The 14,484-nt window shown below is 39.3% G+C and overlaps 1 protein-coding gene and 1 long non-coding RNA gene across 4 annotated transcripts in view; one reads left to right on the top strand and one right to left on the bottom strand.

The window, feature by feature from the left end:
• LOC122549092 overlaps window positions 1-2,835 on the bottom strand; it is a 51,181-nt gene extending 48,346 nt beyond the window's left edge. Inside the window, exons 1-2 of one of the 2 annotated variants that reach the window (XR_006311408.1) lie at window positions 2,690-2,835; window positions 254-368 (exon numbers count right to left, since the gene is read on the bottom strand). This is a non-coding gene — a long non-coding RNA (uncharacterized LOC122549092). The remainder of the gene's footprint in view (window positions 1-253; window positions 369-2,689) is intronic. The other variant, XR_006311407.1, reaches the window with a different exon arrangement.
• Window positions 2,836-2,961: 126 nt separating this feature from the next.
• alkal1 (ALK and LTK ligand 1) overlaps window positions 2,962-14,484 on the top strand; it is a 52,831-nt gene continuing 41,308 nt past the window's right edge. The window contains exons 1-3 of one of the 2 annotated variants that reach the window (XM_043688319.1): window positions 2,962-3,485; window positions 7,118-7,171; window positions 7,277-7,360. In XM_043688319.1, the coding sequence (XP_043544254.1) occupies window positions 3,191-3,485; window positions 7,118-7,171; window positions 7,277-7,360 (433 nt within the window). In that variant the 5' untranslated portion in view covers window positions 2,962-3,190. The remainder of the gene's footprint in view (window positions 3,486-7,117; window positions 7,172-7,276; window positions 7,361-14,484) is intronic. The other variant, XM_043688320.1, reaches the window with a different exon arrangement.

Raw genomic sequence — 14,484 nt, 5'->3', positions numbered from 1 at the left:
GCCTATCACCCTCACCTTGATCTCCTTCCACCTATCGCATTTCCAACACCTCTCCCCCAAGTCCCTCCTCCCTACCTTTTATCTTAGCCTGCTTGGCACACTCTCCTCATTCCTGAAGAATGGCTCATGCCCGAAACGTCGATTCTCCTGTTTCTTGGATGCTGCCTGACCTGCTGCGCTTTTCCAGCAACATATTTTCAGCACATATGAGAGCAGACTACTAATAGAACCGGAATACTAATGAGGACCTGACCTTCCTTTGATGATTATGTCTGGTCACAGTGTTCAGTAGTGTTACATGACTGAGAGGTGGACATCAGGTTGCAATCTTCATTGCCACTTGTAAGAACATGCAGTTTTATGTTCACCTGGTAAATTTACATGTGACTCAGTAATTATAGAACAATACATGAATTCTTTAAATTATTAAATGCATTGTTGAGGTATGAAGATATATGTATATATGCACTGTGAGACGTTAATGTGAACCTATCATTACTTGCCTCGCTGTGCCACCATGCACTTGCACACATACTTACATTGTGTTTTTTGCGTTCTCTTGATGGAATGGGACACAGGCTGCTGACCTGCCTGACTGCAAGGTGTTCAGGAGTATGGCTGACAGCCTCTCGAGTCTGGGCCCCAATGTGGACATGCCTAAGGGTACTGGTCCTACAATTTTGCAAGGGCAGCCATAGTCACTGAACCATGCAGCATTGATAAGGGCTTTAGCAATGTGGCTCAGGTGACAATGGATGATAAGGGTGCAGTTTAGTTCTGCTAACATCCACCTCATATTATACATTGTAGCATATTGTTACCCACTGACACTACTAAGATTCAGTCACCGATATGGCTGGACGTGGTGAATCTTTGCTAACAGTGGTTGACTGCTGTGCAGATACTCTTTACTCATGCACAACAAGCAGACTTAATAGTCTGAACTTTCCAATGGGAGGCCCATGATGAGCTGTCTCTTGCAGCATGAATTATCGTTGGCTAACATTTACAAGTTGTACTCACATAAAACATCCTAATTCTTCTCCCACAAAACCCTGGGACTCTTGCAACTTCCAGACCCTCATAAAGAATGGTGTGCATGGCAGCGCTCTAGTTTAGGTCTAGGTGTGAAATACCATTCTCTTTATTTAGGCCCATCTCTACCACTGAATGGTTACCAGGGTTTTTCGTAAGGAGGACTATCATTTCAACAGCTCAGGGCCATAGAAATGGTGTAAAAACCAAATACCAGTCTTTGAGCTGGTTCAACTTCAGCAGAAGTAGCAGAAGACACCGAACTCAATCCCAACATGCCTTACCCCAGAATGAAAGCTATGGCATTTAGGGCAAATTTTCCAGAGCTGGGTGTGGGAGATGCGGAATATCCTGCCTCAAGCTACCAGCCTCAAAGATGAAAATCTAGCCAAATTTCCAGGAGGGTGATATTTCAATACCCACTTAGACTGAGGTCCTGACCCTGCCAGCATCACAAATTGGACCCATTACATTTCTATCTTTGTCCCTCCAAAAATGCAGAGTACTACCAGCACCTTTTTTTCAGGTTTGCAGGAATGCTCCCTAATTATATTCCTTGAGATGAAATTGTTATTCAGTGGAACTGAAAACCGTGCAGTTGAGGAGCAGTGACTCACTATTGTTTTTTTTTCAAACCATTAACAAACTAATTTCCACCAGTAACATTTATAAATGCTTGCAAGACAAATTTACAGAAGACGTAGAAACTCAGAAGCTGACTGATATAATTCATTGGGCTGAATGTTTTTATTTGCATTAGCACACACTGTTGGGAGACTGACATTAATGGAGGAATTTCTTCTAATAAAGTTGTAAACTTGAAGTTAATTGTAATTTAACAAGGATTCCCCAGACCGTTTTAAATTAAGTACAGACCTAGTTCATAATTCCATGACTTATTTAGTGAACCCTTCTTTTGTTATTTGCAGATTTGTCTCATGTTTAAAATTGCTGAAAGCACTGCAGGCTCCACCAGACAGCTCTGACGTCAGCAGCTTTAAGGGAATCCCAAAATTGTGAACATAATCCTTGCACAACACGGCACAGCCGCGCTTGATCAGATTTGCAAGTAACTCGACAGGCATTTCCTGCTCTTGGGGAAATCTCAATTTGCAGAAGACTTCAGATCGATCCTAATTGATGACCCTCAATGCCAGCCTACCGGGAGAAAAAGGATGTGCGCCAGCAGGAACTTCTGAAGGGAGATTACCAGGAGATGTTTTCATTGCCTGCCACCCACCTAAGGTCGATAGTATCATATTGAACTAACACTTGCTTCGTGTATATAAGCCTGGTCTGTGGATGGATGAATGCAGAACATTGTGCATTTCAGTTTGATCTACTTAGCGCAAACGAGTTATTTGAAAATACTGGGACACCTTTTGGGGTCATTTTATTCTTCTTCGGAAGAAAGTTGACTAAAGCCCAAGACAGTTTCTTTGATATTCAGGTGAGCTTGCGATATGTATTTTATAGCAAGAAAGGTTGAAATGCTCGGCTAGTTGACTTTTTTTTAAAAAAAACACGGATTAGAAAAACTTTGACTTTCAATTTAAATGTTTATCATACTTTGCGCCGGCTCATGTAACGTATGATTTTGGAAAGAAATGTTCTATTGGCATAAGAACAGTTAAACACAGGGATGCACACTCACCTTAGTCAACGCGTAAATATTGAAAGTTACACTCTGATTTCCCGTATAAATTTCGCGTGAACAGTTAGTTAAATGGATCGATCCAATGATGCGTGCAAAGTAGACCTGAACTAAAGCCTGGATTTCAATGTGCTGCTTTGGCAGTACCTTTCTTAATCCATGTCTATAAATGTGAGCTCACCAGATATTAAATCTGGAACGAAACAAGTGTTACGGGGAGGGTCAGAGCAACAGCTCGCATGATGTAGAACCGGATAAAAACTCAGGAATGTGGAGATTGAGTTGTCCTTGTGACACCACCTCATCCCGTGATGAGAAGGGTTAGATTTGGTTTAAGCAGTCTTATGTAAAAAAAAAGCGTTCACTTTGTGCTCTGGTACTCCCACTCTGACTTAAGCCACCCCTGGGCAAGGCTGAACACTGTCTCGGTCAGCAGGCTGCCTGACAGGATTAGGAGAGAATTCCTGATTGTCCTTTCATTCCAAAAAGCTTCTAAAACAAATGTTAATCTTCTCTCGACCTCTCTTTTATCTAGAGATGGGCCAAAGGAAATGGCACACCTCGCTAGGCATCTTGTTTTTGTTGGTCAGTGTGGGTCACTGTGAAACCAGAGCAGAACCGAGGCAGAAACCGAGAGAATCACCTCTAGCTCTCATTTTACAAGGCGGGAGAGACAGCAATCACGGGGACAGACAAATAGCCAAACGATACAGCACTTTATATGCCTTGGACCAAGACTACAAGCACTTCACGAAAGAAAAAGCCGCTTTTGTCCCGAGGTTGGACAAACCGATAGGTAAGAGCTGAAAGGGTAGGTGAGTGATTGTTCGTATGTCGGTTAGACGCGGTGTTCTCCTCTCAACACTAAGACTTTAATCCCGGGTTATCATGTTTGAGTGCGTGGAGGTGTTTGGACCATTCCATTTATAATAGGGTCAAACATTTAACCGCAGGCACTCTGCGCATTAGGAATGGTATTAAAACACGACAGGATGAGTCAGTTATTGTTTCTGCAATCTGAAATAAATAATTGTAGTTGTACTGTAAGAGCACAACTTATGCCTTACGGTTCTATCCGTCAGGTCGTGACTGATCTGAAATCAGATGATGTTTTTCGTCTGTACAATTCATACATCAGTGCCAATATGTATTAATACATTTCGCTAAAAGTAGTAACTTACAAACAACCGACTTAACAAAACAACCCGCTTTTTTGTTAGTTTTGATGTCCATGTTTTTGTGCATCTTAAAACAGGTCAAATGTATTGTAAAAGTATGTGCGCTCCTTTGTCAAAACAAAACAAATGTAATGAAAGCTGTCCTTGTTTAGCATGTGAAGCAGAGTAGATCCACGGCAGGGTCATGTGCTCCATGTCTACAGGACAAATTATTTCATCTGGGTGCACCTCAGTGGTCTGCTTGTGATCATGACAGGAGATGATTTGAAAGTCAGACAATGTAAATTCTGAACAGTTACAAAGTAGGAATTGCCCTGTTTCAAATGGGCATGTTGTGATTGGGCATTTAACAGTTGGTACAGTTTATCATTCATACAATACAATCTGGAAAATAAAATTACTAACAACATACATTAGTAATAAATTCAAGCTTATAGTAAAGCAAAACAACAATCAAACAAGTGTCACATTTTGAGCTTGGATTTGTTATTATTGCTTCAACATCATATGTTAAATGGGAACTTGGGTTAAATTTAATTTTCAAATTCACAGTTACTGAAACTTCACAAATGTCCTGTTTTCAATTATTCTTTGTATCAAAACACCCCAAAGGGACTCCAGTATATCCGACAGAGGCATTTTAGCATGTTTTGCTGAATTCTTGAAAAATAATAAAAATGTGGAATAGTGGCAGAACCAGATTTTACCCCATTTTGCAGCCCTGATTCAGAAATGTGGGAATTCTGTTTGTCCCTCAGCAAACAAATTTTCCTATCAGTTTTACTAACTTAAGAATAGGACTTTCCTGTAGTGGACAGTGTAGAATTCACAAATGCCACAAAGTAGAGATCTTGTTGAATGCTAGCACCGTAATTTGAACTCACAGATTAATTGTGCAAACTAACATCAAGCTTAGTTGCAACAAAAGAAATTATATTGTATTGTTATATTTGATCTATTATTTTAATGGAAACGATGCATATTTAAGAAAATTGGGTGGTATGTATTAAATAATTTGGTCTCAACAAGTGTTTAAATATGAAATTCTTGGACTTGGGTGGAGGCTGCAAGGGATGATTAGTGGGGTCTGTAATGCATAAAATTGTCCTCTTTTCTCATAGTGAAACAGCAATACTGGCACTTTTGTTCTGTTGCCTTTTATTCAGGATACAAAGAGGAGGCAGATGAAGATAAAGTTGCCTGTTGAAAACCTAGTTATTCCCTTTCTACTTGTGCCCACATAAAATATTTTGAATTGAAGATATTGAATTGGGTATGAGCACCACATAGAGTCATAGAGTCATACTGCATGAAAAAGACCCTTCAGTACAACTGGTCCATGCCAAACATAATTCCAAACTAAAATAGTCCCATTTGCCCGCTCTGACACAACCAGGCTGGGGCTGTACTACAAGAGAAGTTCTACATTGCACAGGATCATAGTCGCAGGCCATTCAGTCCATTGAGTCCACACTAACTATCCGAAGAGCATCCCACCCAAACCCAAGCCCCACTGCCCTAACACTGTAATCCTCTATTTCCCATGGCTAATCCACCTAGACAGTAGGGGCAATTTAACGTGGCCAATCCATCTAACCTTGACATCTTTGGATTTAAAAAAAAACAATATTCCAAATTAATCAATTTTTCCAAATACACTATACTTGAACTGATGATCATATTTATCAATAGCTTGAAATTTGCAACAATACTGCCCTCTATTGACTCAATTAAGAATAGTAAGTTGGCTTTTTTGAGAACAGAAGGTGACGATCACAATGAATCAGGCAGCATCCACAGAGAGAGAGAGAGCAAATGTTTTGATGACTGATGAAGACTCTGTTGAAGAGTCATGTAGACTCAAAAGTTAGTTTGCTGTCACTTGATGGATACTGCCTGACCTGCTGTGATCATCAGCATTTTTTGTTTTCAGTACAGATTTCAGCATCTGCAGTAATTGCTTCTAAGATTTTGTCTTCTGTATGACCTGTAGAAACAAAAACTAAAAATCAAGCAAAAATGGTCCAAGACTATGTAACATTTTAAGTCCAGTAGGCAATCATTAATCTCTATTCCATTCGCTTCTGAAGTTATTTACTAAAGGCTTCTACAGATGATGCCAACATCTGGATGGTTGTGATGATTTCAAAATCTATACCTTTAAAATTTTGCAACTTTGCATCAGTATTGGCAAACTAAATATTTATGAATGTTCTATGCAACTGTCATAATTGTACTTTGGATCAGGAGACATGCAAATGAACAGAAATGATACTGCATCAATTGTGAAAATGACAATGGTAGTTATTGACTATTTCCTATATGTATGCAATCATGCTACAAGTATAACTTTGCAGAGTACTTAAAAAAACTTTAGCTTAATTGAATATCAACTTTTTTTCCTTTGCATTTTATGAACTAATAACACCTTCCCCTCTTCAATACAATGAAATGCACACAATGGCATTCAAATCCCACCTAGTTAAAAATTATTTATTTTTATATATTTGTTTCTGATATGAAGATCAATAAAATATTGCTGATCTCAAAAACCTAGTGAAATGTCATATCTATTTGTTAACTTCTTTCCATTGGATGTGAGAGTTCATGGAAAGGAATCGTTGGAGAAGGCAATTACTGTTTATGGTTTTCATGTACTCTAGAGTTCATTAGAATTTCTTTGTTTTCATCAGTAAGATAGAGAGTGTATCTCAATGAACTTGCTCCAACATTAGGGATAGATTGGGTAACCAAAATAAAATATTCAGTAAATTAACAGCACCCTTATTCATATGTCCATAGCCAGGAGGAAAATCTCAGGCATACAGTGAATATTTAAAGATACGACAAATAATGAAGAATAAAATATAGAAAATGTTGTAACTATCTTTTAATAAGAAGACAAGTTAACATTTTTGGTGAAACCGTCTGTCAGTACAAATATATTTTTTAAAATACTTTTCACTTTAGATTTCCAGCATTTAAAGTTTCTATTTTGTAAATCAGGCTCCTTATTTGAATGGTGTCAATTTAAATAATAGGTCTGGGATAGCAGTCTCAAGGTAAGAAGGTCTGTGTAAAATACAATTACTTTTGTTTTCAAAATTGTACTTTTGATATTTGAGATAATGAAAATATGTGTCATGCATTTTTTACATCAATGTATACTTGTACAAAATATATTATAATTATCATCCAGATAAGAGTATAAGGATTAGCAATGTGATCATCTTTTAATTTTCTTTCACAGAGGTTGTCCATAGAGTCCCCGATGCAAAAGAAAAGTTCATAAAGCATTTTGCAGGTAGGAATATAGTCAATATATTGTGCTAAATTAAACATGATGCATTAAAATAACACACTTTCCTGTGACTGAGCTAGTATTATAAACCTTTTCCTAATTATCAAGCAGGACCAATCTCATTCTCATCCGAATGCAGTAAGCAGTTTCTCCGCCTCTATTATAACACAAGGGACTGCTCTACACCAGCTTGTGAGTACTAAACTCTTTATTTATCGAAAGCGTATGAATGGATTGTCTTCTTTATTTTAAAGCTTTGTAAAGTACCATTATGAACTTATATTGAAATACTAATTTGATGAAAAATTGTATTTGGCTAAAGAGTAACTAAATGTCAATGAAAACCTGATACATTTGGATATTAATCAACAACTAATGATTAGTAGGCAACAGAATATTATTTGCAGATGTCACAGAATGCGTGTTATAGTCTGCTCCTAAATAACTAATTTGTTCCAACTTAACTTTTTAAAGATAATATTGACTGCTGTTTTCAACTGCCTTCAGAACTATTTGGAAATGTTAAACCCCTGCTGCTGCAATTCTATGATATTCTCCAGCATGTTAACCAGCCTGACATTAGGCATGGAAATACCATTGGCTTTGGTGGGCAGGATCCCAATTTAAGTAGCAAAGTCATGATTCAGTAGTGTCATCTGGCATGTATACTATTTTATCAGCTGAATTGACTAAATGCCACAAAGTCTCAAACCTGCCAGTCAAAAATGGTAACATTGAAAACAAGGCCACATGAAGCCCACAGAAATAATTATATGATTTTACAACCACTAAAAAGAGAGCCCATTCTTGTCTCAAAAGATTACAATGGGCGTCTCATCTCTTACGTTTCTCTTGTACTCATGAAAATGAACATTTCTGTTCCTCCTCCCAAGTTCCCATTCCGAACTTATTTTGTTGGGTACTTCTTGTGGGTCCCAGTGATCTTTCAGTGAATTTTCTTTGAGAGTGTTTTTAATGTTGGAAAAATATCCAAGACCTCACTTTTCAGGAACTCTGATATTCTGCTGTTCCTTCCTTATATACTGAATTAAAGTTGAGCTTCTGACTTTAAATGTCAGAGGATTCAACTGCAATGTTAGTAATAACTTTGATCAATAACTTTGGATATTATAACACTATTTGGTTACTGATCAAAAGTTGGACAGAGACTTAACCTGTATTTACTTCATCTGCTTTCAAGATTTATGTGCGTTCAATTATATTCTCAAATGATGGTCAAAATTGTCTGGTGATAGTCTATTGAGAATCATATGTTCATTTTTAGTACTGACGTGTTGAGCTAATTGTCATTTTGTGTACTAGAGTCAACCAAAGTTGTTCAAGTACAACGCTTCCATATTTTAAATAGAAAACAACTTTAATCCAAAGAATATTAAATATACAGACATATTTTGTAAACCTTTGCTCCACTTTGGGAGGATATGTTGGAAATTTGGACCTGGATTTGTAATCTCATGACTGCCTGGGATTTAAGTGTGTAAAATTAGAAAATGGTCAGTTGCTAAGGAAAAACAGTCTTCAGCATACAATGAAAGAGGATGGTGAAAACTATCAGGTGTAATTGATGCTCAAAATGTAAAGAACACTCATTATATATCAGAAGTATTCTGACAGCAGTACTATATTGTATTCAGGATATTTCATCCAATCATTGGTAGTAGGAGACACTAACAAACCACACATTGGTTAAATGATGATGACCAATATGTGTAATGTATCATAAAACAATATACAAAGGAAGTTATAAGAATGGATCACCCAGTTCCTAAGTGCTGAGGTTTGTACTTATAATGAGAGTAAGAATATACAAACGGAAACAGAAGTAAGCAATTGAAGCTTTCAAGCCTGTCCTGCCATTCAACAAGATCATGGATGATCTGTTCCAGGTCGACCTTTTCTTTCATGTGAACTTATCATTGCCCTCAACTCAAAGATATTTCAAAAATCTATCTTTTCTTTGTATACTTCCAGTGATGTCGCCTTCACAACTCTCTGGGATCGAGATTACCAGACATTTACTATCCTCTGGGAGATGCAATTCTTTTGCATGGGCAGCATGGTGGCACAGTGGTTAGCGCTGCTGCCTCATATTGCCAGAGACCCGGGTTCAATTCCCACCTCAGGCAACTGCCTATGTGGAGTTGGCACATTCTCCCCATGTCTGTGTGGGTTTCCTCCCACAGTCCAAAAATGTGCAGGTTAGTTGAATTGGCCTTGGGTATGGGTGGGTTGCTCTTTGGAGGGTTGGTGTAGACTTGTTGGGCTAAAGGGCCTGTTTCCACACTGTAAGTAATCTAGTCTCCATTTTAAATAAATGTCTCCTCATTCTGTCACTATGTCCCCTAGTTTGAGATTCCTTCACTGGTGGAAGCATCTTCTCAACATCTATCCTGTCAACACCTTCAGAATCTTATATGTTTCAATAAGATCATTCCTCATTTTTCTAAACTGAATACATATATGCTTACCCTGTTAACCATCATTGAGAAGTCAACCCCTTCATCCCAGGAATTAACCTAGTAAATCCCTTTTGAACTGTCTCTAATGTCAGCATACCCTTTCTTACATATGGGGACCAAAACAGTACACAGTACTTCAAGTGCAGCCTCAGCAATACCTTGTACAGTTGTAAAAAGATGAGGTATAGTCTTGTTTTGGATACTGCTGCAGTGAGGGATTTGGAGGGCAGGATTGGAGAATACAGTTGTCTGGCATAAGGAAAATGCTGCCTGAACTGCTGTGCTTTTCCAGCACCACTAATCCAGAATCTGGTTTCCAGCATCTGCAGTCATTGTTTTTACCCCATAAGGAAAACATTTCCCTAACGTGGATGCATAGATGATGAGTTGACATGAGTCACCCTATTTGGTGACTGAGCAGATCTAGATGCATATGAACAATACATCTCTTCAAGGATGTTTCAAAGATTTGAACCTGCTACGTTCTCAGCTTAGGGAAACTACTTTTATAACCTTTGCTGAGAAATGGCCCCTTTCAAATCCACACCTTGTTTTACAATCTCCTTCAAACCCAGTGAGTTAGTTGATATTTCCTTATTCCTGTTATTTAATTCCTCTCAAGTTAATTCAAGAAAGAAATAAGGATTGCAAAAATGTTAAATTAATGCAGGATAGGAACAACAGAGGAACATGAAATTCAATGTTCATCCTCATCCTTCTCTTCATCATCATTATTTTCATCATCAACTAACAAGATATAAGGATTTTATCTCCTCAACATCATAGGAGCAGGCGTAGGCAATTTAGCCCATCAAGGCTGCTGTATTATTCAATTGCATCATGGTTGAGAGAAAGATTTTGAAACTAAAATGGCACTACATTGGAACCGAATGGAGGTAGCCCAGCTCTGACCTCTCTTCAACTCCAAAGAAGAGTACATTGGATTCAAGGTGCTAACTCTGTTTCTGTCACCTCAGATACTGTTAAGACTTGCCGAGTTTTTCAACCGTTTCTGTTTTTATTTCAAATTTTCAGCATCAGTAATATTTTGATTTTGTATAAATCATAGCTGTGTACATTTTCACCCTTTTTTGTCCCTTCATCCCTTTACCTAGCAGAAAACAAATGTCATCATCATCATGATCCTCCACATCACCTTTGTGTTCTTTTGCCTCTTTCCCTGAATGACATGGCACTTACAACCACAGAACACACCAGATGGCCTCCTTCTTTAAAGACCGCAAGTTTCCTTCCCATGTGGTTGAAGATGCCCTCTAATGCATCTCATCCACATCCCACACCTCCGCCCTCAAACCCCACCCCTCCAACCATAACAAGGACAGAATCCTCCTGGTCCTCACCTTCCAACCTTCGCATAAACCGTATCATCCGCCGACATTTCTGTCACCTCCAAACGGACCCCACCACCAGGGAATATATTTCACTCCCCACCCCTTTCTGCTTTCCGCAAAGACCGTTCCCCCTTCCACATCCATCAAAGTTTCACCTGCACCATCCACCAATGTAATTTATTGTACCGTTACTCCTCTGCATTGGGGCTACTGGATGCCTTCTCGCAGAGCGCTTCAGGGAACATCTCCGGGACACCCGGACCAATCAATCCAACCGCCCCATGGCCCAACATTTCAACTCCCCCTCACACTCTGCCGAGGACATGCAGGTCCTGGGCCGCCTCCACTGCCATTCCTTCACCGCCTGACGCCTGGAAACTTCTGGAAACTTCTATTGGGATCAGTCTTTCCAGGGCAATATAGGTCAATTTTTATTATAACAACATAAAAATCTATTGATGGCAGTGAGCAGCTGCCGGAAATTTCTAAGTTGGCAGCAATCAAGTGATGCATCCAGCAGGTGACATACAAGAACAGGAGGGATACTGTAACATGGGAGCTTGGAGTTTCAAGAGGTTTCATGCTAGAAGGGGCAAAGTCTAAACGGAGTTGGAAGTGTGGTGAGATTTTTGACCATGGTGCATGGTAAGAAAACTTATCATTCTATTTAATGAATGAGTGGGGTCCAGTGATATCAAAGCAAAAATAATTGTCTTGCTACAGCTACCAAGTCACCCTTTTTGGGATTGATTGATTTCCTTGAGAATTGAAAGATGGCACTCAGCACTTCCTTTTAATAGGCAGAAAGAGAGGACAGCAGATACTGGAGAACAGAGTAAAAAATATGGTGCTGGAAAAGCACAGCTGGTCAGGCAGCATAAAGGAGCAGGAATGTTGATGTTTCGAGCATAAGCTCTTCCTGATGTAGAACTTATGCTCAAAACATTGACTCTACTGCTCCTTGGATGGCGCTTGACTGGCTGTGTTTTTGCAGCGTTACACTATTTGACTCCCTTTTAATACCTCTTTATACATGGAAATGGTGACTTCAGAAGCAGCGTGGTAATAAGTTGTCTAGACTTGCAATTTTATGTTACATTTCTAACATGCAGTTGCATGTAACAACTTCCCACTACTATCCTTGAATGGCCCGAATCTTTCTCTAGTCATTATTTTATTCCTGATATACTTATAGAAAGCCTTAGAGTTTTTCCTTGACCTTACCTGCCAATGACTTCTCATGTCCCTCCTTGCTTTTCTTAGCTCTCTCTTTAGGTCTTTCCTGGCTAACTTGTAACTCTCAAGTGCCCCAACTGAGCCTTCATGTCTCAGCCTATCATAAGCCGCCTTCTTCCTCTTGAGAAGAGATCCAACTCCTTTAGCAAACCACAGCTTCCTCACTCGACCACTTTCTCCCTGCCTGACAGGTACATACTTGTCAAACTCACGCAGTAACTGTTCCTTGAATAAGTCCACATTTCAATTGTGCCCATCCCTCTGCAGTTTCCTTCCCCATCCTATGCATCCTAACTCTTGCCTAATTGCATCATCATTGCCTTTCCCCCAGCAATAACTCTTGCCCTGTGGTATATACCTACCCCTTTCAATCAATAAAGTAAACATAACCAAATTGTGGACACTATCACCAAAGTGCTCACCTACCTCCAAATCTAACACTTGGCCAGGTTCATTACCCAGTACCAAATCGAATGTGGCCTCTCCACTTGTTGGCTTGTCTACATACTGTGTCAGGAAATCCTCCTGCACAGATTGGACAAAAACTGACCCATCTAAAATACTCAAACCAGAGTATTTCCAGGCAATATTTGGAAAGTTTAAATCCCTCATAATGACTAACCTGCTACTCTCACTCCTATCCAGAATTATCTTTGTTATCCTTTCCTCTACATCTCTGAAACTATTTTGAGGCCTAAAGAAAATTCCCAACAGGGTGACCTTTCCTTACCTGTTGCTCACCTCAGTGCATACTACCTAAGTAGACGAGTCCTCAAACATCCTTTCTGCTACCGTAATTCTATCCTTGACTAACAATGCCACACTTCCCTCTCTTTTACCATCTTCTCTATTCTTACTGAAACATCTAAATCCTGGAACCTGCAACAACTATTCCTGTACGTGCTCTATCCATGTCTCCGAAATGGCCAAAACATCAAAGTCCCAGGTGTCAATCCATGCTGCAAGTTCACCCACCTTATTCCGGATGCATCTGTCATTGAAATAGACACACTTCAAACCACCTTCCTGTTTGCTGGTGAACTCTTGCAGCCTTGAAACCATATTTCTGACCTCCTTACTCTCAATCTCCTGAACACTGGAACTATAATTTAGGTTCCCATCCCCCTGCTGAATTACTTTAAACCCTCCTGAATATCATTAGCAAATTTCCCTCCCCCCAGGATATTGATATCCCTCTGGTTCAGGTGAAGACCATCCTGTTTGTAGAGGTTCCACCTACCCCAGAATTTGCCCTAATTATCCAGGTATTCCAAACCCTCCCTCCTGCACCATCCCTGTAGCCGCGTGTTCAACTCTTCTCTCTCACCCTTATTATAACAAGGTACTTGGATAAGTTCAAGTTACTCAAAATGATTTTGTGAAGCTGCCAGCAATCTATAGGATGCATTTGAGGAGGTAACACATGAAATGGATAAAAGGGAATTGGTGAATGTATTGTACTGTTCCAGAAAGAATTTGATTAGGTGTCAGATCAAAAGAAAATAAAAGCTCATGGTATAGGGAGTATCATTGTGGCATGGGTGGAAGATGGCTAGCTAACAGGAAGCAGTAATTGGCATAAATGGGCCTTTTTCATATTGACAAGATGTAGCAAATAGTGTTCTACAAGGATTGGTGCTGGAATCTCAATCATTTAAAATTGATCTCAATGACTTAGATGTTGGGACAGAAACAATGACATAAAGATAAGCAGGAAAGTAGATTTAAAAGTAAAATAAGGAAATTATAAAAATATATTGAAAATGAATAAGGCAAAAATCTTTCAAACTCAGTACAATGTGGGAAAATGTGAACTTATCCATTTTTGCTGGAAAAATAAAGAATAAGCATGGTACCTAAATAGTGAGAAATTGCAGACCTCTAGCACGCAGAAGAATACCAATATCCTCATCCATGGATTGCAGAAGGTTAGTGTCCAGGTATAGCAAGTCATGAAGAAAACCAATAGAATGTTATGATTTATTAAGAAAGGGATTAAATATAGAAGTAGAGAGGTTTTGCTTCTATTATGTAGGATGCTGCTGGGAATGTATTTGGAGTCAGGTGTGCAGGATTGACCACCTTTTTAATGAGCTGAAAATGTGTTGTTGGAAAAGCGCAGCAGGTCAGGCAGCATCCAAGGAACAGGAGAATCGATGTTTCGGGCATAAGCCCTTCTTCAGGAATGAGGAAAGTGTGTCCAGCAGGCTAAGATAAAAGGTAGGGAGGAGGGACTTGGGGGAGGGGC

This window comes from Chiloscyllium plagiosum, chromosome 4, assembly GCF_004010195.1.
Source record: "Chiloscyllium plagiosum isolate BGI_BamShark_2017 chromosome 4, ASM401019v2, whole genome shotgun sequence".
Lineage (NCBI taxonomy): Eukaryota > Metazoa > Chordata > Chondrichthyes > Orectolobiformes > Hemiscylliidae > Chiloscyllium > Chiloscyllium plagiosum.
This window is presented reverse-complemented; position numbering and strand designations above follow the sequence as displayed.